Raw genomic sequence first — 25,657 nt, 5'->3', positions numbered from 1 at the left:
TAAAATTTAGCTTTTTGGCCATCACAGGAAAATGCTATGTCTGGTGCAAACCCAACACCTCATCACCCCGAGAACACCATTCCCATCGGCAGGGACTGGGAAACTGGTCAGAATTGAAGGAATGATGGGTGGCGCTAAATACAGGGAAATTCTTGAGGGAAACCCGTTTCAGTCTTCCAGAGATTTGAGAGTGGGATGGAGGTTCACCTTTCAGCAGGACAATGACCCTAAGCATACTGCTAAAGCAACACTCAAGTGGTTTAAGGGGAAACATTTACATGTTTTGGAATGACCTAGTCAAAGCCCAGATCTCAATCCAATTGAGAATCTGTGGTATGACTTAAAGATTGCTGCACACCAGCGGAACCTATCCAACTTGAAGGAGCTGGAGCAGTTTTGCATTGAAGAATGGGAAAAAATCCCAGTGGCTAGAGCGTGCAATAGTTATGCACGCTCAAGTTTTTTTGTTGTTGTCGTATTTCACAATAAAAATATTTCGCATCTTCAAAGTGGTAGACATCTTGTGTAAATCAAATGATACACACCCCCCCAAAATCCATTTTAATTCCAGGTTGTAAGGCAACAAAATAGGAAAAATGCCAAGGGGGTGAATACTTTCGCAAGCCACTGTAAGTGTGTGACTACTGTACTGCATGCATGAGTGTGCCTTCGAGAACGTATATCAGTGTGTGTGTGAGTGAGTGAGTGAATATTTGTTTCTTACCATGGACCTGTAGCATGGCTGATGCCTCCGTCTTGCCCACGCTGTTCTCAGACATACAGGTATAAGTTCCCTCGTCCTCCTCTCTCACCCCGGTCAGACGCAGGCTGTTGTCACTGAGGATCTCAAACCTGGGACAGAGAGTCAAAAGTATTTGCATCAAGTAAACCATTGAGAGAAGGAAAGTCAGACAGAGTTCTGAAATATTTTCATTAACTAAACCTGGGAGAGATTGAAACAGAGTCAAAGTCTTTTCCTAAAGTAAACCAGACAGAAAGACCAGGGCTGTGTCAAAATACCCATACTTGCATTCTAAATAGTAGGCATTTTAGGTATGCGAAAATAGAAAGTTTGATTGTATTTGAAATTTCGAGAATTCGAGTAAGCTTTAAATGCCAGGATGTTCTACCAATTTTGAGTTTTCATCTAGTAGAATTCACTGCACACTTTTGAAGAAGAGAATCGTCATTCCAGACTCATGTGTGTTTGACAACAGCTGATAATGAGATAATGGGACGCGCTGTACCCCAAATGAACAAATGGCGGGAATCAACGCAATTGTGCATTAGATGAGGCATTTTTAGGATAGGTGAGCCCAGTATGTTGATAATAATAATTGCTTACCGCATTTGTCTTTACTAAACAGTACGTTCTAAATAGTATGTACTATGATTAGTTCACAGTATGTAGTTTTAGTAGTAGTAGGCAAGACAGATTTTGGACATGACCCAGGTGTGACAACCACTGCCTTTGAACTATGTAAACGTGATCTTGAATGTACCGGACCCTCTGATCCATCAAAATGTAACTGTATGAAGTAATCTGAAACTGTCAATCAAAAAAAAGAAAAAAGATGAAAACCCTATAAATCTGCAGAGAAATATGCACAAGTCAACCGTGTTCGAGTCAAACAGCCAATCAGAATGGGCAGAGTGAGTCACCTCCTCACTCCCCGTAGTTACAGTATAATCATGATAATATATTTAAATGTTTTGCACCCGGATGATCTTCCAACTGTCAAGTTGCAGAGTCACAGGAAGAACATTACCAGTCAAGAGTTTGGACACACCTACTCATTCAAGGGTTTTTCTTTATTTTTACTATTTTCTACATTGTAGAATAATAGTGAAGACATCAAAACTATGAAATAACACATGAAATCATGTAGTAACCAAAAAAAGTGTTAAACATATAAAAATATATTTGAGATTTGAGATTCTTCAAAGCTGCAACCCTTTGCATACTCTTGGCATTCTCTCAACCAGCTTTAGTAGTCACCTGGAATGCATTTCAGTTAACAGGTGTGCCTTGTTAAACGTTTATTTGAGAAATGTCTTTCCTTCTTAATGCGTTTGAGCCAATCAGTTGTGTTGTGACAAAGTAGGGGTGGTATTTGGTAAAAGACCAAGTCCATAATATGGCAAGAGAATGGAAAGTCGATCATTACTTTAAGAAATGAAGGTCAGTCAATGTGGAAAATTAAGAAATTTGAAAGTTTATTTAAGTGCAGTCGCAAAAACCATCAAGCGCAATGATGAAACTGGCTCTCATGAGGACCACCACAGGAAAGGAAGACCCAGAGGTACCTCTGCTGCAGAGGATAAGTTCATTAGAGTTACCAGCCTCAGAAATAGCAGCCCAAATAAATGCTTCAGAGTTCAAGTAACAGACATCTCAACATCAACTGTTCAGAGGAGACTACATGAACCAGGCCTTCATGGTGGAATTGCTGCAAATAAACCACTACTAAAGGACACCAACAAGAAGAGACTTGCTTGGGCCAAGAAACACGAGCAAATGGACATTAGACCAGTGGAAATCTGTCCTTTGGTCTGACGAGTAGAAATGTGAGATTTTTGGTTCCAACCGCCGTGGCTTTGTGAGATGCAGAGTAGGTGAATGGATGATCTCCGCATGTGTGGTTCTCACTGTGAAGCATGGAGGAGGAGGTGTTTTGTTGGTGACACTGTTGGTGAATTATTTAGAATTCAAGGCACACTTAACCAGCATGGCTACCACAACATTCTGCAGCGATACGCCATCCCATCTGGTTTGCGCTTAGTGGTACTATCATTTCTATTTCAAAAGGACAATGACCCATCACACCTCCAGGCTGTGTAAAGGCTATTTGACCAAGAAGGAGAGTGATGGAGTGCTGCATCAGATGACCTGGCCTTCACAAATCACCCGATCACAACCCAAATGAGATGGTTTGGGATGAGTTGGACCGCAGAGTGAAGGAAAAGCATCCAACAAGTGCCCAGCATATGTGGGAACTCCTTCAAGACTGTTGGAAAATTATTCCAGGTGAAGCTGGTTGAGAGAATGCAAAGAGTGTGCAGAGCTGTCCTCAAGGCAAATGGTGGCTACTTTTAAGAATCTAAAATATATTTTTGGGTTACTACATGATTCCATATGTGTTATTTCATAGTTTTGATGTCTTCATGATTATTCTACAATGTAGAAAATAGTAAAAATAAAGAAAAACCCTTGAATGAGTAGGCGTGTCCAAACTTTTGACTGGTACTGTACATGTTAACTAATGAATCCTCACTGGCCTCCCATTCATGAATTTGTATTGGCTGAGGGAAGTGAAGGCATGAATTAATGAGTAATTACTGTAGCTGTGCTTTCTAGGTCACATACTTTAATCGCATATGCATCCCTGGTGAATGGGCTTCCCTAATTCCGTCAGTCTGTCTGTACTTCCAGCACTCCATCAATCAATGTATCACACACACATAAAAAAAGCATCCCCCTATTTATTTCTGCAACACATTCACTCATCACAAATTGTAAGCAAGCTAGCTAAAGTGCCTCCTAAACACATGACTGACATCAAAAAAGAGGGTGGGCTATCAACTGATCATTCAAATTGATGATTGATGTACATCTGCTAGTTAGCTAGTGAGATTTATTTGACTGATTACGATTTATTTTCAATGCTTGTATGAAATAATAACTACATAATATAATATTAATAATCTTCTAACTCATGATATATGGCTGGCTGACTAGTGGCTTGTGTGGATATTTTAGTATATGGTGGTTAGCTTGCCTGTATTGCTGCTGCCCTGACACGTGCAACTCTGACTGAAAAAACGGGTGAGTTTGGGTTGGAGGGTCGTTGATGCAGCGTCTCCTCTCTATGTCTTTCTGCCTCTCTCTGCTGTGTGTATCAGCCAACCAGAGTGAATATTATTGATGATGTAGGCTAAAGCGGGTGTTAAATGAAATGTTATGCTACTCTGACAGTACTGTTGATATTTAAACTAGTTAGCTAGCTACACACACTCTAGTAGTGACCGCATCTCTCAAGCCATGCATGTTTGGATACTGGGCACGCGTGAGCTCCGTACAGGGCAGATCAACAGGCGCTACCAACAGATGGAGTGGGTTATGGGATTAGCGAACTTGATGACATCACAACTACTTGCAGGCAGTGGGTACAGAACAACAATATTAAACAACAAATTAATTTTGAGGGAAATTAAATCACCACCCAAAAGGGCACTTTGGAGACTGGAAGGGCAAAGGGACATGAGCTCTACACAGGTAGAACCGTATCTGTGCACCCCTGGTGAATGGACTTCCCTCATTCTGTACCTACAGGACTCCATAAATCAATGTATCGCTGAGTGTTTTGTTTCTCTTTAGATGCAATTCAATCAGTTTATTTTTCTATTAGTGAGTAGACCTGTCTGTCAATGTGTAAATGTGTCCTCACCTCCCGCGGGGGAGATCTGCCTGCTCTCGGCGCCAGCGTACCGTGGGAGCGGGGTCTCCATGTACCTCACACAGGAAGTCAATGGTCTCTTCCTCCATCACCACCTGGTTCACCGGCCTCCGCATCAGCACAGGACGCTCTGCAAAGAGAGACCCAGAGTTACACACGAAGACACGTGCACACACACACACACACACACGAGACTCACCATACACCACCAACTCAGCAGGGTCACTGTCCCTCTCTCCCACCATGTTGGTGCCCACACACACATACATGCCAGCATCACTCTTCCTGGTGTGGGAGATCATCAGCTTGCCCCCAAGCATCTGAAAAACAAGACAGTGATGACAGGTCATCATATCACGTCATGTATTAGCCTAGCTTTTCAGCGGAGAGCCAGTACTTCCATCATCTGACATCAGCACTACAAATGCATAGACAGTATCATTAATGATTCCACCTTCATCAACATGTATCATTAATGATTCCACCATCATCAGCATGCATCATTCATTATATTAATGGCCTTTGAAACAGTTTGGGTTGACTTGGGATTGAACTGCACTGACTCAATGAGCTTTGGGTTGGAACTTGTGTATGTAAACTCTAATGAGCTTGATGCCGTAACGAAGGGGTTCTAGTTCAGGGGTCATATAGGCGAGACTCACAGAGATGCGGTCATCCTTGTTGCTGACGCGGGCGTTGTTCCTCTTCCAGGAGACGGTGGGCTCAGGGTGACCGCGGGGGGGAACACACTCCAGGACCGCTGGCTCACCGGCTGCCACCACCACATCACTGGGGGCCTGGCGGAAGTCATCCCTCAGGACTTGGGAGAGGAGAGCATTGGCATGGTTTAGTCTATCTATTCATATTACCATTATTTTACCAGGTAGGTAAAACAGAAAAAAATAGACACTCAAACTACAGAATATAGCTGATCATTATTATCTATTAATTGATTACATGCATGTTATTAAGAATGTTGTCTTTCAAATGCAAACTACTGTATATGAGATATATACATCAGAATTGGAGTACACATCCGTCTCCAATGCGGTATTCTGTCAATGTCATCACAAGTGCAATGTCAAATATTGTCCTTGAAATCAATTCGAGCATATTTTATATGTAGAGTTTCTGTTTGAAAGTTAGACGAGAGGAAAACGAGCTGATTGGGTGAGAGCAGTACATTGTGTTTTGTGCTTGTACATGACAGTTCAAATCCCTGGCAACTTCCTTGCTGTGCAGTGTTTTGATGTTTCCTGTGCCGCATTCTATTCTGCAGTCTCTACTACCAAAGTGGATGAATAATTCATATCTTAGTCCAACACAGAGTAAACAAATACATGAAAAATGTAACGTGTCAGAGGGAAAAATGGCATCACACATTAATGCAATGCTTCTGTCTCATACGGGAAACTATGCTAATACACATCTCCGCACTAGCTAATTTTCCCCCAACATCGGACACCCCCGAACTTCGGACACTCTAACGTTTGAATGATTAAATCATGTCAAACTCAACATTTAAATGGCCTGGAAAATAACGGTACGTTTTGCGACTAAAGACACCCTTCTAGCTAGCTGACCACCGATTTTCATTGCAGTATATATACACATATACATACATACATACATTTTGTGGGACACACTGTATATTGTAAAATTCGACTGCACAACAGACATTTAATATCCAACTTTTTACCAAAAGTATTCATACTCATATGTTAGAATTAAACTGTTATCTACTTTCTCAAAACATAACATTAAACTGTAAAACAAATAATGAGACATTATTTGGTTACAACACTGAAGAAGATGTTGAAGAACCATTTTTAAGAGTCTACAGGCGCACCGGGCTACGCAATTTAAAGTTTACCGGCAAGTCACTTTTTTTTACTGGAAGGCGAGCCAACTATCTAGTAAACACTTCAGATACGAGGTTGGGGGTCTCTTTTTTGAATAAAATTTAAAACAGATACAATTTTGTTCAATTACAAGATATAAGGTGGCCAATATACTTGGAGACCGTATGCCGATAATACAGGCAATCTTTTTTTGCTAAACCGCTTATCAAAAAGCTAATAGTAGTAGCATTTCCACTGAAATGTCAAACATGCTAATTGCTAACCCGTTAGCTAACATTTTTACGACACCAAATCACAAAACATTGATGGCTTCATCACAAGATAACACGGTTGAAGGTAATATATTTCTTAAACGCTGTTGAATATGCCGATAATATGGGGTGCTACGCTACAAATATGACAGTTTGACATAACGAACGACAAAACTAAAAAAGGGACGTGATCTTTGTCACTGCCACACAGTGAGGTTAGCAGCCTTTTCTCTGCAAATGAAGACAGGATGAGATGCTTGACTTGGCAGCCTCAGGTAACCTGTGCAGCACTACTACTCCAGCCTTGAAAATTCTCGCTCTCACACATACTACTTCAGAATAATCAATATCTCTTCTTATACCTTTATAAATATTTCAGGTTGGCATTTTACAAAGTAAAGAATCAGACTATCTGCCTGCCTAACTATCCATCTGTTAACACAGTAATGCATCAACACCCAATCAAATGAATTAGCACTGCAAATATGCTGTGAATTAGTCCAATCTCAAACATCAGTTAATCTAAACACATTAGTGAACTCGTCACCTGTCTGTCAACTGTGCATCTCTCCAGCCACACTACCCCCTCACTTATCCCCTGACATGTGTTTGACAGATCCCTCAGCACAGCAGCTATTTGTGTCTTTTAACATGGCATTTATATTTCACAACCACAGTGACTGACTGACTACCATCTCATTTAGTTTATCACAGCCATCTAGAGCATATAGAGTGTCTCCCTTCTGTCTTAAGTTGTAAGGGCTGCAATTATCTTGGGAAACGTGTTGCTATGAATATTCCAATCTCTGAGAAGCTGACAAATGGTGGCTGAGCCGTCGCTGAGCCGGCTGCGTTTCAGATCCGCTGTCAGGATTGAAGTGGTCATCTGTCGATCTCCCCCCTCCCTCTCGCCAGCCCACCAATATGAGACAATCTGTCACACACTCTCTGCCTGCCTGAAGTCGCTGCCTGTTCAAATGCAGCAGTAGCTCTACTTTGATAATTTGGAGGCATTTCATCTGTATTATAATGAAGCACATTTAATTCCCCAACTGAAACTAGGCTTTTGTCATTGACGTGACATTTAAACTTTTAGAAAAGTCGACTTCTGTTACCCATTTGTTTCAAAAGTAAAGGCTTGTACAGAACATTAAAAAGCTTGTCAGAATTCTTCATCATACCCAATTGGAGTTTTTTCTGTCTCAGATTGTAATACACCCACCACATCTGAATCTAAGATACATAAGGCCTATCAGCTCATCCAACTAGTAGGAGTTGCTCACCTACAGTCTGGGGTGAGTTAAGTACATAGGCAGGGGGGCAGTTTAATCCCTTAAATCACACACACACACGGAAGTCCCAGAATCTGGGCCATTTGAGTGCCTTGAAACACGATTCAGAGATTGGAAAGTAGCCTCCAATAATTACCCCTAAACACTGTGCAGTGCGAGCAGCCAAGAGCAAGTCTTTGAAACTATTGAAGTTAATACGATCCCTCCTTCACCCAGGCTGTAAAGGCTACCATACTAAAAGTCATTTCACAGAATTCACACACTATTATAGTTTTATGAAATAATGATGGCACCACAGGAATCTCCTGATATTCTCAGACAGACAGATGGCCAGGGAACTTCCTGAGGTAAAGTCCAAAACAGAGTATTTCTACCAGACCTGATTCACACTGATGGTGAGTAAGTACTAGGACTTCCTGAATCTGAACTATCCCAACCTTACCTTACGGTGACAAGAGTGGAGAACAGGGCACCTAATGTCCTGGGCTGGCCTGAGGATAAATAAAGCCCATATTCACCTCCTGCTATTCTTTTAGCTCAGTTTAAACAGTGTGGTTAAATGACTAACCATTATGCTATATGGTTACTACTATAATAACTGTTACATTTACATTTTAGTCATTTAGCAGACGCTCTTATCCAGAGCGACTTACAGTAGTGAGTGCATACATTTTTCATACTTTACTGTTACTGCTACATTCCTATTCTAGGACAGTGCCATTTATTTTCATAACTTTCATGTTTCAGGGATATACAGATTAAGAGATTAAGAATATCCCCAGGATATTCACCACTGTATCTTTAAGTGACATTAATCTCAATATTTAGCGTTTAGCAAGAGTGCAGCTTCAGTGCAGTCGAAGTGGCCATCTGTTAATGCTTTGAAGGGGGGAGATGGGAGAGTAGTCATGGCAATAATGGGCTTCATAAAAATAAAGTAATGGTCTGAATTGCCGTGTGGCCCTTGTCAGTCAGTTCACTATGAACACCACTAGACCAGCAGACTAAACATCAGTCCAGTGATCAGATTCACTGAACAGTCTAAAGGCAGGATGGGAGGAGTAGGGTGATTGGGGAAGAGTGTAGTGAGAAGGTGAGGTTGGAAGGGGCACTCGAAAGGTGGCGTAGGGGACAGGGTTGAGAGTTGGGCAGAGTTTGGGGGATTTGTCAAACTGGATGTTGGAGGGACAGAGTGCAGGTTGACTTTAATTGGGATGAGTCTTGTCCTTGAGGCAGAACTGAGATATCCGCTAGTTGCAAAGTCAGAATTGTCTATATTGTAAAAAAAATCATGAAAAACTCAAATGTGATTTTTGGTATTAATTTAAGGTTACTTAGGCATTAGGGTTAGAAGTGTGGTTAAGGTTACATTTAAAATATTATTTTATGACTTTGTGGCTATGCCAGCTAGTGACCACTCTGCAGAGCTTCCTCCAGAACAAGATTCATGATGAAAAAACGCTAACCAGCGGACAGAGTGGGGAGCTGTGTACAGCAGCACAAGGCAGCTCCCGCTCAGCCCAGTCCGAGCTCTTCTCTGTCCTGGCACCCTCCCCCCTTTCCTAATAGCATTGACTTTGCTGATAACATCTTTATTGAGGGAATATATACTTGCTACGATTGTGATATGTAGTTGTCTCAGCTAGTTATCTTAAGATAAACACACTAATTGTAAGTCGCTTTTTGCCCACGCTGCAGACGGATATATCAGTCAGCTAATACAGGACTATTATAGGCCCAGTGCACTACAGGACTATTATAGGCCCAGTGCACTACAGGACTATTATAGGCCCAGTGCACTACAGGACTATTATAGGCCCAGTGCACTACAGGACTATTATAGGCCCAGTGCACTACAGGACTATTATAGGCCCAGTGCACTACAGGACTATTATAGGCCCAGTGCACTACAGGACTATTATAGGCCCAGTGCACTACAGGACTATTATAGGCCCAGTGCACTACTTTTGTGAAAAAAATATTTCTTTAGTTTTTATATTAAAAAAAAGCAATTGTATTCTGATTTTTCAGGGCACCCTCAGTAGCCCTACTTCCCAAGGCAGGTCCTAGAATAAAGTGACCTGATGGTCAGCCAGCCATTGTTCTTTTGTCTCAGTACAGTAGGAGTAAACCGATTAGAGGTGGTCTAATGCCATCTCTCTGTCATGGCTAATAGAGCCAGTGGGATTGATTTAATCCAGCCATTGTCTGTGTCTACTGAGGTTAAAGAGGAACTCAGGCAGTTCTAGGTCTCTTGAGCCCGTTGTGTTTGAATGCTTGGACGAGCGGTAAACTCATGCCTACAAATTCATCCTTAGGCACTTGTTAAAGCCAACTCAATTATTCAAAATCTTGAATCCTTTATGTAAATAATTATGACAAGAAAAAGAGTAATGTAATGTAAAGTAGTATCCATGAGATCTGTCCATACAGAAAGCATCTCGTCTGCATTTCTTCTTCAGGGTTTAAAGAAGAGACCGGTGGCAGAGTCGTAGTGTAGAAGAGGCCAAGAAACAAGCTGCAGCCAAAAATGTCATTCCTTCATAAAAAAAAACATCAGGAGAAGAGGGACATCGCCGTAAAGCAAGTAAACATTTTTAAAATAATGTTAAACTTTATTTTTAATCCAGCTCAGATTTTGCTACAATGGAAAGGCAAATACCTGTGGAAATTTGTGATTTAAAAAAAAAAAAAAAATCACCCGATTAACTCTTTAGTCATATCCCAGTTTATCTATTTGCTTATGGCCTTGCCTACATCTAGCGACTTGTTTTTTAAAATATGAGCAAAAAAATATTACATTTTATTTGGAACGGCAAACCAGACAAAATTAAAACGGGTCTATTTATATTAAGAATATAAATTTGGAGGGCAGAAATAATTTAATATTAAAGCATTAGACCTCTCACTAAAGGCTTCAGTCATACAAAATATATATTTACATCTGAACTGGTTCTCTAGCAGATTAGTAAGAATGTCTCACCCCATGTTCAAGAAGGGCATTTTACCCTTTGTTCAGATTACAACATTTCCCTTTTGGTTATTTGAAAATGAAATACTCTCAAATGTCACTATTTTTAAAACAAGCCATAGAAAGTTGGTTGCAATTTCAGATTAATCCACCAGAAAAGACAGAACAAATATTACAACAAATATTATGGTTAAACTCAAATATACTAACTGATTTAAAAAAAAATATACGGTATAATCTTTGTAAATTATATCATAAATAGGATTGGTGGAATTGTCACACATGCAGCTAACAAAAATATGGACATGTCTGATCTACCCAAAATTAAAACCAACTAATTGCAGCATTACTGCACAAATGGAAGAGGCAAGTGGAAGGGGGAGAAAGTAAGAAACTTGTCTGTTGGCCCTGCATTAAAGACCATAATTGGTTTAAAAAAATTCTGATAAACAGTGCCATAATGATTGCAAAATAGTTGGGGAGAGATTTTCGATTTGTACCGATTCCATGGCACATGGTTTATGAACTGATACACAAAACGACGCAAATGAGCGATAGAAAACCGATCGCGCAAATGTCACCATTCTGAATTGCAACGTTTACCTGGAGCTAACTCCACAAATTGCACTGCTGAGTGATTTGAAAAGTCATAGTCAATCGATCAATAATATAATATTACCCGTAGCAAAAATGTTTACAATCAGTAGTTTTGTAAAAAAAAAATGGATGGTCTTCAGGGTTCGATGGGAGGGGTTGATGGTAGCTGAAGGATGGACAAAAAACAAGCAAAAGATAACTTCATGTGTACAGACTAAGGTTTATTTCAAATCTAGCATAGTTTGTTTAACTTCAAGAGAAGTGAATATTACATTTTATGAAATATATTAAATGAAATAAACCAAAAATTCAGTGTGTGTAATACCACCACACCAGAAAGCCTGGATATACAGTGCATTCGGAAAGTATTCAGACCCCTTGACTTTTTCCACATAGGTATGTTACAGCCTTATTCTACACATAAGGAATCATGTAGTAACCAAAAAAGTGTGATCAAATCAAAATATATTTGAGATTCTTCAAAGTAGACACTCTTTGCCTTGATGACAGCTTTGCACACTCTTGGCATTCTCTCAACCAGCTTCATGAGGTAGTCAACTGGAATGCATTTCAATTAACAGGTGTGCCTTGTTAAAAGTTGATTTGTGGAATTTATTTTATGTTTTGACAAGGTAGGGGTGGTACAGTATACAGATGATAGCACTATTTGGTAAAAGACCAAGTCCATATGACAAGAACAGCTCAAATAAACAAAGAGAAATTACAGTCCATCATTACTTTAAGACATGAAGGTCAGTCAATCTGAAAATTAAGAGTTAAAGTTTCTTCAAGTGCAGTCGCAAAAAACATCAAGCGCTATGATGAAACCGGCTCTCATGAGGACCACCACAGGAAAGGAGACCCACAGTTACCTCTGCTGCAGAAGATAAGTTCATTAGAGTAACCAGCCTCAGAAATTGCAGCCCAAATAAATGCGTTAGAGTTCAAGTAACAGACAACATCAACTGTTCATAGAAGACTGCGTGAATCAGGCATACATGGCCGAATTGCTGCAAAGAAATCACTTGCTTGGGCCAAGAAAAACGAGCAATGGACATTAGACCGGTGGAAATCTGTCCTTTGTTCTGAGGAGTCCAGATTTAAGATTTGGTTCCAACCGCCGTGTCTTTTTCAACAAGACAATGACCCAAAACACACCTCCAGGCTGTGTAAGGGCTATTTGACCAAGAAGGAGAGTGATGGAGTGCTGCATCAGATGACCTGGCCTTCACAAATCACCCGACCTCAACCCAATTGAGATGGTTTGGGATGAGTTGGACTGCAGAGTGAAGGAAAAGCAGCCAACAAGTGCTCAGCATATGTGGGAACTCCTTCAAGACTGTTGGAAAAGCACTGCAGGTTAAGCTGGTTGAGAGAACCAAGAGTATGCAAAGCTGTCAAGGCAAAGGTTGGCTACTTTGAAGAATCTAAAATATGAAATATTTTGTGATATGTCTAACACTCTCTTGGTTACTAAAGAATCAATATTTGTTATTTCATAGTTTTGATGTCGTCACTATTATTCTACAAAGAAAATAGTAAAAATAAAGAAAAACCCTTGAATGAGTAGGTGTGTCCAAACTAATGACTGGTACTTTATGTAAGGTACCGTAATTTTTTACGGTACCGCTACTTTTTTCCCACGCTATGAACCTCGCGGTTTATACAATGACGCGGCTAATTTATGTTTTTTTCTTCTTTTTCACAAGATTCATGCCGGCAAAAAACTGAGCACCGTCACATAATGTGACGTAAATCGAGCGCGCTCAAACTTCCCATCATTCTGATTACGGTAGTCATTTTGTCACCCTCATCATGGCAAAGACACGGAGAAATGCATATGATGCAGCTTTCAAGTTGAAGGCGATCGATCTGGCTGTTGGAAATGGAAATAGAGCTGCTGCACGGGAGCTTGGCCTTAATGAGTCGATGATAAGACGTTGGAAACAGCAGCGTGAGGAACTGACTCAGTGCAAAAAGACAACAAAAGCTTTCAGAGAAGAAAAGCAGATGGCCCGAACTAGAAAATGAGCTTGAAGCCTGGGTCAACACACAGAGAGCAGACGGCCGAGGTGTTTCAACTGTGCAGATCCGACTGAAAGCCAAAACAATCGCCACCGCAATGAAGTTTGACTTTCTTGGTAGGCTACTGTTTACTGCTATTTTTTTTTTGTTTGTTACAAGCCGTGTTTCGTTAAAGCCTATTTATTTTTGTTACAAGCCGTGTTTCGTTTAAAGGCGGTGTAAAGTTCATTTGTTTCAATGTACCGGTAGGCACTTGCGGCTTATAGACATGTGCGGTTTATTTATGTACAAAATACATATTTTTTAAAAATTCAGTGGGTACGGCTTATATTCAGGTGCGCTTAATAGTCCAGCAATTACGGTATCTGTTTTTTGACTTTTAATACATTTGCAAAAAAAAATCTAAAAACGTGTTTTCACTTTGATATTATGGTGTATTGTGTGTAGATTGAGGGAAAAAAATTTTTTAATCAATTTTAGAATAAGGCTGTAACCTAACTAATTGTGGAAAAAGTCAAGGGGTCTGAATACTTTCCGAATGCACTGTATCAACAGGACAAACAGACAGACTCCTGTAAATTCTATGACAGTATGATAGGTATAGTCTTTTAAGCAGGCGTGTTGACTAATTAGTCTGGCTGGTGGTATTCATGAGATTTGGGTGGACAACAACAGCCTTTAAAAACCCTGAAAGCCAGCCATCCTATTAGCTCCTCAGTGATTTAAGCCACAGTCTAACAGCTGCAGCAGTACTAATTACTGCTCATAAAGGGGGGGGCTCTTCTAAAGCTCTTCCTCCCTCCACCTGTTGTTCCTAGTATCCACACTTCTAACACTATCCTCAACCCACCACAACCTGGGGGGGAGGGTTAAAGTTAAGAACACCACCACCCTACTGTCTAAACATATGCCCCAGCTACCCAGAGGCAGCATACCTAGGACAATACAGTCATTGCTGTGGTTAGTTTGTGGCGGATGAATCAGAATTAGTTGGGTAACATAGATAAGATGTTTTATTTGCATAATATGCTTATGTGAGATACTTGTCATTCGAATGTATTCCTTTGGACTATAGGGTGGGCAGTTGTACTTTTCCCTTCTCAGCTAGGGCTCAGTCACTTGGGGCCCAGAGAGGGGAGAGGTCAGGCTTGTCTTCATATGTGAATTTATCTGTTAAACCATCTGGTGCTATGCAGAATATCAGAAAGGGAAGAGGATAGAATGGAACATTGTCTTCTTATGTGAATGTGTCTTTACCTATTCTTAAACCATGTGAAGGGATGGCGTGATTAATGGGGAACCAATTAATTGTCTCCACAATGTCTGTACACCAGTCACTCCCTCCTTTTCCCATTGGAGGGAGGAGTATGGCAGTGTCTGGAACCAGTGTATGTCCCCTCTGATGTTGCACTTATCTTGAGATAGTATATGACCTAGAGGCTCACTCCCCTCAGTGAGCTTGTCCAGGAGTGGGGTGTACTTGAGATGGGCATATCTAAAGTTGACAATTGATATATGCCATTGGATGAGTTGGTGTTTTTGTACTATGAAGTACCAGGAACGAGATTAGAACCTCGTCTTAGAGACCAAACTGAACACCTTGGAGGCATAAGCAGGGCCGAGTCAGAGGAGAGTAATCTGAGAGTTTGCAGACTCAAAGATACTCTGCCACTGGTCGGTTGCAGGCGACCTAGAGCCGTCCTGACACTGAATTGATCACAGTGGGGATTGGTGCGGTCTGTGGGGGTGAGGGGCCAGGGTGACTGTGTGTTCTGTGTGAAACACGGTACTTGGTGAAGCCCTATTGGAAGAAGGACCTCATTCTGAAAGTGTCTGTGTGACTGTCTAAGTGACCCTCAGAGGTGGTGAATTCCAATTATTTTAAATGTGCTAGCCAGGTATGCCCTGGGTTACTCTGTGTGAGTGTTTTGTTTTGTAGGAGCGTTCTGTGTGGGCGCGGTAGGTTGACTCTGTGTGGGTAACCTTTCAATTATGTTCTGATGTTCTGTGTGGACATCTGACCAGTTCTGTGTGAGCATCTGGCCAATCCTGTGTGGGTGATCATTAAAGTTATATGTGTGAGTACTTAAGGAATTTCTGTTATAACTGTTTTCTCGGGCCTCCCGGGTGGCGCAGTGGTCTAGAGCACTGCATCGCAGTGCTATGCTGCGCCACCAGAGTCTGGGTTCGTGCCCAGGCTCTGTCGCAGCCGGCCGCGACCGGGAGGTCCGTGGGGCGACGCACAATTGGCTTAGCGTCGTCCGGGTTAGGGAGGGTTTGGCCGGTAGGGATATCCTTGTCTCATCGCGCTCCAGCGACTCCTGTGGCGGGCCGGGCGCAGTGCGCGCTAACCGAGGGGGCGGGTGCACGGTGTTTCCTCCGACACATTGGTGCGGCTGGCTTCCGGGTTGGAGGCGCGCTGTGTTAAGAAGCAGTGCGGCTAGGTTGGGTTGTGCTTCGGAGGACGCATGACTTTCGACCTTCGTCTCTCCCGAGCCCGTACGGGAGTTGTAGCGATGAGACAAGATAGTAATTACTAGCGATTGGATACCACGAAAAATTGGGGAGAAAAGGGGATAAAATTTATATAAAAAAATAAATAAAATAAAAATAACTGTTTTCTCTCCGTGTGTGTGTGTGTGTGTGTGTGTGTGTGTGTGAGATTTTGTGTTTGTGTGTGTGTGTGTGACTAAGAAGCCATGGGTGCACGCGGGTGCAAAGAACCAGGCATTCCGGACCCTCCTTCCGGACCCTGGAGCCTTGAAGGTTATGGTAGATAAATGGGGTAGGGATATTCTGAAACAGCTACTTCTATGGCATAGAGAGGGTGGTTTTCCTTTGACAGGGACACTAAGTGTGACGCTGTTAGATGAGATAAGACAGAGATTGGTAGAGAAGGAAGGTAAACTAGGGAAAAAGGATCAAATTGACTGGGTGAAATTCAGGAAATGGGAAAGAGAAGCTGACAAACGAAAGAAGAGACTGGACCCATTTCGGGGGAAACCCTGTCAGAATATGGTAGTTCAGACTGAGGAAGGAGAAAAGAAGGGGAAAGATGAAACAGTGAGAAGGAATAGGAAGGATGATGATGACAGAGACTGTCCCCCTCCCTACTGTACTCCTCAAACTCTCTACCCAGTGTTGCCGGACATCCCTCCTCCTCAGCTGCCTCCTGCTGATCCGCTGGATGCAAGACCACTACAACCTGCAGCCCCACCCCGTCTCTCCCAACACCACGGTGATTGATCGTTTGGCACGGAGCCTGGCTGAAGTCCTGAAAGGGTCTGGCCAGTCCCACTGGAGGCGCAGTGGGGGGAGCACGCCAGAAGGGTAAAAAGATCAACAATCCTTTTCTCAAGGCTCCTCCACTCAGCTCCAGTGAGGAAAGTGAGGACGGAGGGGCACCCCAGCTGACTCCCCCGTTGAAGGACCGTCTACGGGCCAGGACGGAGAGGCGTGTCTCTACCTCCTCTCCATACGACCCAGCATCAGACATGTATCGACAATACCCTCTGATGGCCTGTCCCAACCCTCAGCCTCGACCTGATGATGCTAATGCTGCTGCCGCCGCAGCATGGAACCCCATTGTGTATGTCCAGAGGACGTGGAGACATGATGAAATCAAAGACATTGTAGAAGACCTACCAGACCCAAGTGAGGACGCTGTGAAATATTCAGCAGAAATGAGGGTATTGGTGGGTCAGTATAAACCATCTGCTGCTGAGATAGCCCATATCTGTAAAAAGAAACTGGGACTCAGGTGGGCGGATGTACAGGGACAGTTTGATTGCAACTACCTATGGGCTGTGAATGGCGCATATCAGGACCAGATAACGGTGCTGCTGGCCAGGATTGTGGAGATGTATCCAACTAAGATCGACTGGACTGCCATCAGAGAATGCACTATGAAGAAAGTTGAGGGCCTGGAGGCTTTCAGAAAGAGACTTGAGACCTGTTTCAGGATACACAGTGGTATCAGACCAAACGAACATGCATATGGGGATCTGCTGAAAGATGCCCTGGTGAGGGGTCTGACACCGGGCCTGGAGAAAGCTGTGAGGACTACCTGCATTGTGAGACTGAGCCATTAGCAACGGTGGTACAGCACTGCAAGCATGCTGAGAGACAACAAAGTACTCAGAAGGAAGAAAAAATAAAGGAAGAAAAAGTGAAGACACAGAAACTACAGGCTGCCCAGATGACGTTTTACCAGGGAGCAGCCCCAGCAGGGACAGGACAAGGGGGTGGAGTGCGCAAGTGTTACAACTGTGGGAAGCCGGGTAATTTTGCTGCTGACTGCTCCGAGCCAACGAATCCACAGAGGAACAAAGGCAGGGGCGGACCGAGAAGAGGGGCCCAAAGGGAGTGGGCAAGAAGAGGAGGAAAATGAGCATATGCATGGACAGCCCCATTCCAACAACAGCCGTGGCAGCCACCTCCCAGCCAATGGCAGGTCGGGCCACCTCACGGGGTCCAGTAACAGCAACAGTGGGGCCCACAAGGAGTCCCTCCAGGCAGAGGACAACCTGGAGCCTGGCAGACGGGGCAGCCGGCACAGACGACCCTGTACAATCCAGGACAGGGACAGGAGGAGGTGTATTGACATGATGAGGAGACAGGAACAGTTGTGCTAAAATCCTCAGAGCAACAAGAGCATTTGTTTTTAAAAAGTGTCACACCGTTCCGAGAGTAGAGCCAACCGTGGAGGCTTGCGTCAATGGTGAGTCACTAATATTTCTTGTTGATACTGGGGCTGCTATGTCTGTGATTAACTGCAAGGCTATGACAACACCTCCCATGTCTAATGAAATAGTTAAAACTGTAGTGGCTTCAGGCCTCCCACTCAGAGCAGGTAACTATGCCTCTGCCTGCTCCTTTTGTGAGGAGAAGTGTCAACATCAATTTCTCTACTCTGACCACTGTTCTGTCAATCTGATGGGCAGGGACCTCCTGTGTAAACTGGGCATCAACATAACATGTGGCCGAACCGGTTTAACTGTTATTCATGAGGAAGAGGAGGAAGGGGGGGAGCAATTGATGTTAATGTCTGAGTTTTGTGACTGGTATTATGCATGGGACGTTGATGAGGAGGTGCCCAATATTGCTCTTGTTTTCTCAATAGCCAAAACCCATTGGGGCCACGAGGGCAGTTTCATGTCTGAAGCAGGCTTACATTGCACCTCCCATTTTTCACCATTGACAAGAGATCTCCATTATGAGAAACAATGGCTGTGTGATACATTACAGAATGAGCCAGTACAGTGTGAGGGTTTATACTGTAGCAGTGATTTGTGCTTTAGGGGTTAATCTAACCCCTGCACAGAAAGAGCTCTACCTGTTTGACGATAGCGCACCACATGTGTCCCTGGTAAATCAGACAGAGTAGAATAGGTGGATACTGGAATTTGGATGAAATGCTTGGTTTATGCTACAGACTGGGAGATGCGCCATGATGGGTCAACTTATTCACCCAGCACAATGACAAGTTGTTACCCACTGAGTTGGGAAACTCCAACTGAGAGGGGTGTGCATGGTGTTGATCAGGTTTATTTTTCTACCAATATCATGTTGTTGAGTGAAGACTCACCCCTCCTGAGAGGGGTCCCTGAACGCCTATGGGCAAGGGACAAGTATGATTTTGGGAGAATAAAGGGTGCTGAGCCAATGGTGGTCACTCCTAAAGATACCAGGCGCCCATCTAAAGCACAGTATCCACTCAGTAGGGAGGCAATAGCAGTTATTACTCCTGTTCATGCATCCCTGTTAGCTAATGGTGCTTTAATTCCCTGTCCAGAATCACCCTGTAACACCCCTATCTTGCCTGTTAGAAAACCTTCAGGTGATTGGAGATTGGTCCAGGACTTAAGGCCTGTGAACGATGCAGTTTGTGCCCGTGCCCCGGTGGTTCCTAATGTTACTACACTGTTGGGGGCGGTACCACCCACAGCAGAGTGGTTCTCTGTGATTGATTTGACGAATGCATTTTTCAGTATTCCAGTGGCACCAGAATCTCAGTTCTGGTTTGCCTTCACGTTTCTAGGTAAGAGATTTACGTGGACTGTGGCTCCAATGGGTTACATGGAATCCCCCGCTATTTTTTTAGCGGCTTTAGCACAAAATCTGGAGGGTTTTATACCCCCTGAGGGCAGCACTCTGATTCAGTATGTGGATGATTTGTTGTTGTGCTCCAGCTCAATGGAAACTTGTGAAACTGATACTCGGGCTCTGTTGATATTTCTCGCTAAGAATGGCCACAAAGTTTCAAAGAAGAAGTTACAGTTGATTTCACAGACAGTGAGGTATTTGGGTCATGACATCTCTCCCAATGGTAGGCAGCTGGGTAAAGAGAGGATACAGGCTATTCTCTCCGTCCCACAGCCGGTTACTAAACGACACATGATGTCATTGACTGGTATGGCAGGGTATTGTAGGGCGTGGTTACCTGACTATGCTGAGGTGGTGCAGCCGCTTGCTGACCTTATTTATGGCCACAAAATGGCTATGATTGACAAAATTAAGTGGACACCAGGGGGACTGACTGCTCTGACCAGACAAACAACTCATGACTACTTCTCCCTGTTTGGGACTCCCTGACCATTCTAAACCTTTTAACCTCTTTGTTTGTGAGAAAAAATGGTTTTATGTCATCTGTTTTAACACAGGAACATGGAGGAAAGCAGTGCCCGGTTGGGTATTATTCCAAACAGCTGGACAGTGTGGCCAGAGGTCTGGATTTTTGTTTGAGAGCTGTGGCTGCTGCTACTGGAGCTGTGTTGGCTTGTGCAGACATTGTTGCCATGTGTGAACTCACTGTACACGTTCCTCATGCTGTACATGCTCTTATTTCACAGGCAAAGACGGCCCATCTAACACCAGCTCGACTGCTCCATTATCAGAATGTTCTTCTGACAAAGTGTCATGTGACCCTGAAGAGGTGCACTGTGTTAAATCCTGCTACTTTGTTGCCCACCGAGGACGATGGAGAGCCGCACGACTGTGCTGCCCTGGTGGAGCTTGTCTCTAAACCAAGGTCGGATTTAACTGATGTCCCTTTGCAAAATGCACATTTGGAACTGTTTGTAGATGGCTCTGCTCAGCGTTCTGAGAAAGGAGAACCATTGGTTGCGTATGTGGTTACTACTGCCTCAACCACACTGGAAAGTGCTAAATTACCCTCCCACCTTTCTGCTCAAGCAGCAGAACTCTGCACTCACTAGAGCATATTAGCTAAAGGCCAGTCTGCTACTATCTATACAGATAGCAGATATGCCTTTGGTGTGGTACATGATTTTGGTACTCTGTGGAAACAGCGCGGCTTCCTGACCTCCTCTGGTAAGACAATCTCTCATTCAAAACTTGTTGATAACTTGCTAAAAGCTATTTTGCTCCCTGAAATTGCTGTTTGTAAGTGCCTTGCTCATGCTAACTCTTCCGACCCTGTCTCCAAAAGTAATGCTATGGCTGACTTGGCAGCTAAGGCAGCAGCTGTCTCCTTGGAGGCCCCTGTGTTACAGATGGTTTAACTTCCTGATCATAACCTCTTCTCTCCCACTGATATCTTTGACTTGCAATCCTCTGTAGGTTCTGTTGAGTTGAGGAAGTGGAAACGACTATGTACATACTCTGGCTGGGCCCAGCTGGGCTACCAGTCTTACCACGTTCATGTTTCCCCTACGTAACTAAGTTGTCACATGGTAGGGATCATGTGTCAAAGGGGGGAGTTGTTGATTTTGTAAATACATTTTGGTTTGCACCTAGGTTTTCTGTGTTTGCTGAACAATTTTGTGCAAAATGTGTGATTTGTATGACTAACATGGGAAGAGGGATTCCCATGCCACTGTCGGCTCATCCAACCCCTGAAGGACCATTTGAACACATAATGATGGATTTGATTGAACTCTCTCCTTGTCAAGGTTACACATATTGTCTGGTGATAGTGGATGCCTTCTCCAAGTGGGTAGAGGCATTCCCATGTCGACATTCCACTGCTATGGCAGTAGCCAAGAAACTCCTTAGGGAGATCATCCCAAGGTGGGGGTTACCATCTAAATTAACCAGCGACAATGGCTCTCACTTTGTAAACCTGGTGATACAGAACTTGTCTGAGAGTCTGCAGATAGACCTCAGGATCCATTGTAGCTATAGGCCGCAAGCAGGCGGTTTAGTTGAGCGCGCTAATCAAACCCTAAAATCTAAGATGATGAAGCCTATGGCAGAGACAGGGCTTTCCTGAGTCACTGTGATGCCCCTGGCTCTGATGTACATGCGAGGGCGGCCCCACAGAACCACTGGATTGGCTCCTCATGAGGTTCTGACAGGTAGACCAATGAGGATGATTAATTCTCCCTTCCCACAGAACAAGCTGACACTGATTGGCTGTAACGATGACATGGTAAGTTATTGTACTGCTCTAAACAATGTTCTGAAGGCTATTTTCCTCAGGGTGAAAGCGGCTCTACCCCAGCCTCTGGTGGGGATCCTGTACAAACTGCAACCAGGTGACTGGGTGGTGGTGAAAGACCTGAGACGAAACCATTGGAACTAGCAGAGGTGGACTGGACCATACCAGGTGATGCTGATTACCCCCACTGCTGTTCACGTAGCTGAGAGGTCTACTTGGATCCACGCCAGCCACTGCAGGAAGGTGCCATACTGCCCACCAGACCCTGAGGATGGAGGACCAGAGACTCCGGAAGTCACCGACTAGATGGCCATGGGAGGATCAGGCCCAGACTCTACGCATAATGTTTCTTGCTCTTGTCTTGAGCCTTCTCGTTACAGTTGCCATATGTACAGTGACTCAAGGACAACCGGTCCTGGAAAGACAGCATGGTACGGACTCGACTGATGACCGTTCAGTTCCATGGCGGGACTTAAATAACAGCCACTCCAGCTCGAGCCAACGGCAGGCTCAGGACAGGAGTCCAGCAAACAATAGCCGCTCCCATATTGAAAGAAGAAGGTCGATGCATCCACTGGATGAGCATCACAGTAGGAATCACGAGGGAAACACTTGGTGGTCACTGCTTAACTATACAGTAAAGACTGAACTGATGTTAGGAAATACCTCTTGTTATGTATGTAGCTTGTTTCCACATTCTTACAGTATTCAGTAGAGGTCAACATTAATGACACTATGTGCACTAGAAGAGCTCTTGTCCAATGAGAACACAGGGGTCAACCCTCACTAGGTAGAACACTGAGGGATAAATGCATTAATGGTAATTTTTCATCAACAAAAGATTTACGAGGGGGATTTAATTGTTCACATTGGTGCAATAGAATCATCTTAGAACCTAGATCCCGTGTACCAGAACCTATTCAAGTCCAACCCCGGCGAACCCCATTTAGGACCTGTCATTGTCACAACCCAAGCAATATTTCCATACCACAATTTAATGAATCCTATCTGGGAATGTCAACATGTGTCAATTATAGTGTTTTCCCAATAGGATGTAGCTGGAAGAAGGGAACATGCAGCTCTGGAAACCCCATTAGACTGAGGGTGGGGCACACCATTATTGATGCGGAAACTGACGATCGTTCTCCTCATCAATTTGGCTCGGCAACATTTACTGATCATTATTGGATCTGTGGTGATAAAGCCTATCTCTACCTACCCACAAATTTGACAGGGTGCTGTATTTTTGGTAAACTAAACATATCCCTTGTGGTAATGCATAAAACTAATTCCTCCATTCCAAGCAGGTTAAGACTAATTAAGAGGGACATCTCGCAATCCAATTATGTCCCCAGTGATTCGCGACGATACTCGAAATTGGAAAAGTTCTGGCGCGGTTTAATCCCCTGGTATGGGGCATTGAAGAATGCACATGAGTTGGATAGGCTAGGATATAATTTGGAATCCCTGGTAAACTAATGACTGGTACTTTATGTAAGGTACCGTAATTTTTTACGGTACCGCTACTTTTTTCCCACGCTATGAACCTCGCGGTTTATACAATGACGCGGCTAATTTATGTTTTTTTCTTCTTTTTCACAAGATTCATGCCGGCAAAAAACTGAGCACCGTCACATAATGTGACGTAAATCGAGCGCGCTCAAACTTCCCATCATTCTGATTACGGTAGTCATTTTGTCACCCTCATCATGGCAAAGACACGGAGAAATGCATATGATGCAGCTTTCAAGTTGAAGGCGATCGATCTGGCTGTTGGAAATGGAAATAGAGCTGCTGCACGGGAGCTTGGCCTTAATGAGTCGATGATAAGACGTTGGAAACAGCAGCGTGAGGAACTGACTCAGTGCAAAAAGACAACAAAAGCTTTCAGAGAAGAAAAGCAGATGGCCCGAACTAGAAAATGAGCTTGAAGCCTGGGTCAACACACAGAGAGCAGACGGCCGAGGTGTTTCAACTGTGCAGATCCGACTGAAAGCCAAAACAATCGCCACCGCAATGAAGTTTGACTTTCTTGGTAGGCTACTGTTTACTGCTATTTTTTTTTTGTTTGTTACAAGCCGTGTTTCGTTAAAGCCTATTTATTTTTGTTACAAGCCGTGTTTCGTTTAAAGGCGGTGTAAAGTTCATTTGTTTCAATGTACCGGTAGGCACTTGCGGCTTATAGACATGTGCGGTTTATTTATGTACAAAATACATATTTTTTAAAAATTCAGTGGGTACGGCTTATATTCAGGTGCGCTTAATAGTCCAGCAATTACGGTATCTGTTTTTTGACTTTTAATACATTTGCAAAAAAAAATCTAAAAACGTGTTTTCACTTTGATATTATGGTGTATTGTGTGTAGATTGAGGGAAAAAAATTTTTTAATCAATTTTAGAATAAGGCTGTAACCTAACTAATTGTGGAAAAAGTCAAGGGGTCTGAATACTTTCCGAATGCACTGTATCAACAGGACAAACAGACAGACTCCTGTAAATTCTATGACAGTATGATAGGTATAGTCTTTTAAGCAGGCGTGTTGACTAATTAGTCTGGCTGGTGGTATTCATGAGATTTGGGTGGACAACAACAGCCTTTAAAAACCCTGAAAGCCAGCCATCCTATTAGCTCCTCAGTGATTTAAGCCACAGTCTAACAGCTGCAGCAGTACTAATTACTGCTCATAAAGGGGGGGGCTCTTCTAAAGCTCTTCCTCCCTCCACCTGTTGTTCCTAGTATCCACACTTCTAACACTATCCTCAACCCACCACAACCTGGGGGGGAGGGTTAAAGTTAAGAACACCACCACCCTACTGTCTAAACATATGCCCCAGCTACCCAGAGGCAGCATACCTAGGACAATACAGTCATTGCTGTGGTTAGTTTGTGGCGGATGAATCAGAATTAGTTGGGTAACATAGATAAGATGTTTTATTTGCATAATATGCTTATGTGAGATACTTGTCATTCGAATGTATTCCTTTGGACTATAGGGTGGGCAGTTGTACTTTTCCCTTCTCAGCTAGGGCTCAGTCACTTGGGGCCCAGAGAGGGGAGAGGTCAGGCTTGTCTTCATATGTGAATTTATCTGTTAAACCATCTGGTGCTATGCAGAATATCAGAAAGGGAAGAGGATAGAATGGAACATTGTCTTCTTATGTGAATGTGTCTTTACCTATTCTTAAACCATGTGAAGGGATGGCGTGATTAATGGGGAACCAATTAATTGTCTCCACAATGTCTGTACACCAGTCACTCCCTCCTTTTCCCATTGGAGGGAGGAGTATGGCAGTGTCTGGAACCAGTGTATGTCCCCTCTGATGTTGCACTTATCTTGAGATAGTATATGACCTAGAGGCTCACTCCCCTCAGTGAGCTTGTCCAGGAGTGGGGTGTACTTGAGATGGGCATATCTAAAGTTGACAATTGATATATGCCATTGGATGAGTTGGTGTTTTTGTACTATGAAGTACCAGGAACGAGATTAGAACCTCGTCTTAGAGACCAAACTGAACACCTTGGAGGCATAAGCAGGGCCGAGTCAGAGGAGAGTAATCTGAGAGTTTGCAGACTCAAAGATACTCTGCCACTGGTCGGTTGCAGGCGACCTAGAGCCGTCCTGACACTGAATTGATCACAGTGGGGATTGGTGCGGTCTGTGGGGGTGAGGGGCCAGGGTGACTGTGTGTTCTGTGTGAAACACGGTACTTGGTGAAGCCCTATTGGAAGAAGGACCTCATTCTGAAAGTGTCTGTGTGACTGTCTAAGTGACCCTCAGAGGTGGTGAATTCCAATTATTT

At 43.4% G+C, this 25,657-nt stretch overlaps 2 protein-coding genes across 3 annotated transcripts in view; one reads left to right on the top strand and one right to left on the bottom strand.

Moving 5' to 3' along the window:
- The window catches only part of LOC139548589 (roundabout homolog 2-like), a 91,484-nt gene that overhangs the window by 21,821 nt on the left and 44,006 nt on the right, over positions 1–25,657 (bottom strand). For both annotated transcript variants that reach the window (XM_071358371.1, XM_071358372.1), the window contains exons 3-6: positions 5,120–5,277; positions 4,657–4,777; positions 4,449–4,587; positions 725–852 (exon numbers count right to left, since the gene is read on the bottom strand). In XM_071358371.1, the coding sequence (XP_071214472.1) occupies positions 725–852; positions 4,449–4,587; positions 4,657–4,777; positions 5,120–5,277 (546 nt within the window). The remainder of the gene's footprint in view (positions 1–724; positions 853–4,448; positions 4,588–4,656; positions 4,778–5,119; positions 5,278–25,657) is intronic.
- Positions 16,471–23,312, top strand: LOC139547475 (uncharacterized). Its single transcript, XM_071356359.1, has 3 exons — positions 16,471–16,644; positions 16,737–18,175; positions 21,898–23,312. Exons 1-2 carry the CDS (start codon positions 16,471–16,473, stop codon positions 17,544–17,546), a joined length of 984 nt encoding a protein of 327 aa, XP_071212460.1. The 3' UTR covers positions 17,547–18,175; positions 21,898–23,312.

The sequence above is a fragment of the Salvelinus alpinus genome, chromosome 21 (assembly GCF_045679555.1).
Source record: "Salvelinus alpinus chromosome 21, SLU_Salpinus.1, whole genome shotgun sequence".
Taxonomy (NCBI): domain Eukaryota; kingdom Metazoa; phylum Chordata; class Actinopteri; order Salmoniformes; family Salmonidae; genus Salvelinus; species Salvelinus alpinus.
The sequence above is the reverse complement of the archived record's forward strand: the minus strand, read 5'-3'. Positions and strand labels throughout refer to the sequence as shown.

Coding starts and splice junctions, on each gene's coding strand:
- LOC139547475 (XM_071356359.1), top strand. CDS start 16,471: ATGGTAGTTCAGACTGAGGAAGGAGAAAAGAAGGGGAAAGATGAAACA. Junction 16,645..16,736: donor CTCCTGCTGATCCGCTGGAT/GCAAGACCACTA, acceptor AAGTCCTGAAAG/GGTCTGGCCAGTCCCACTGG.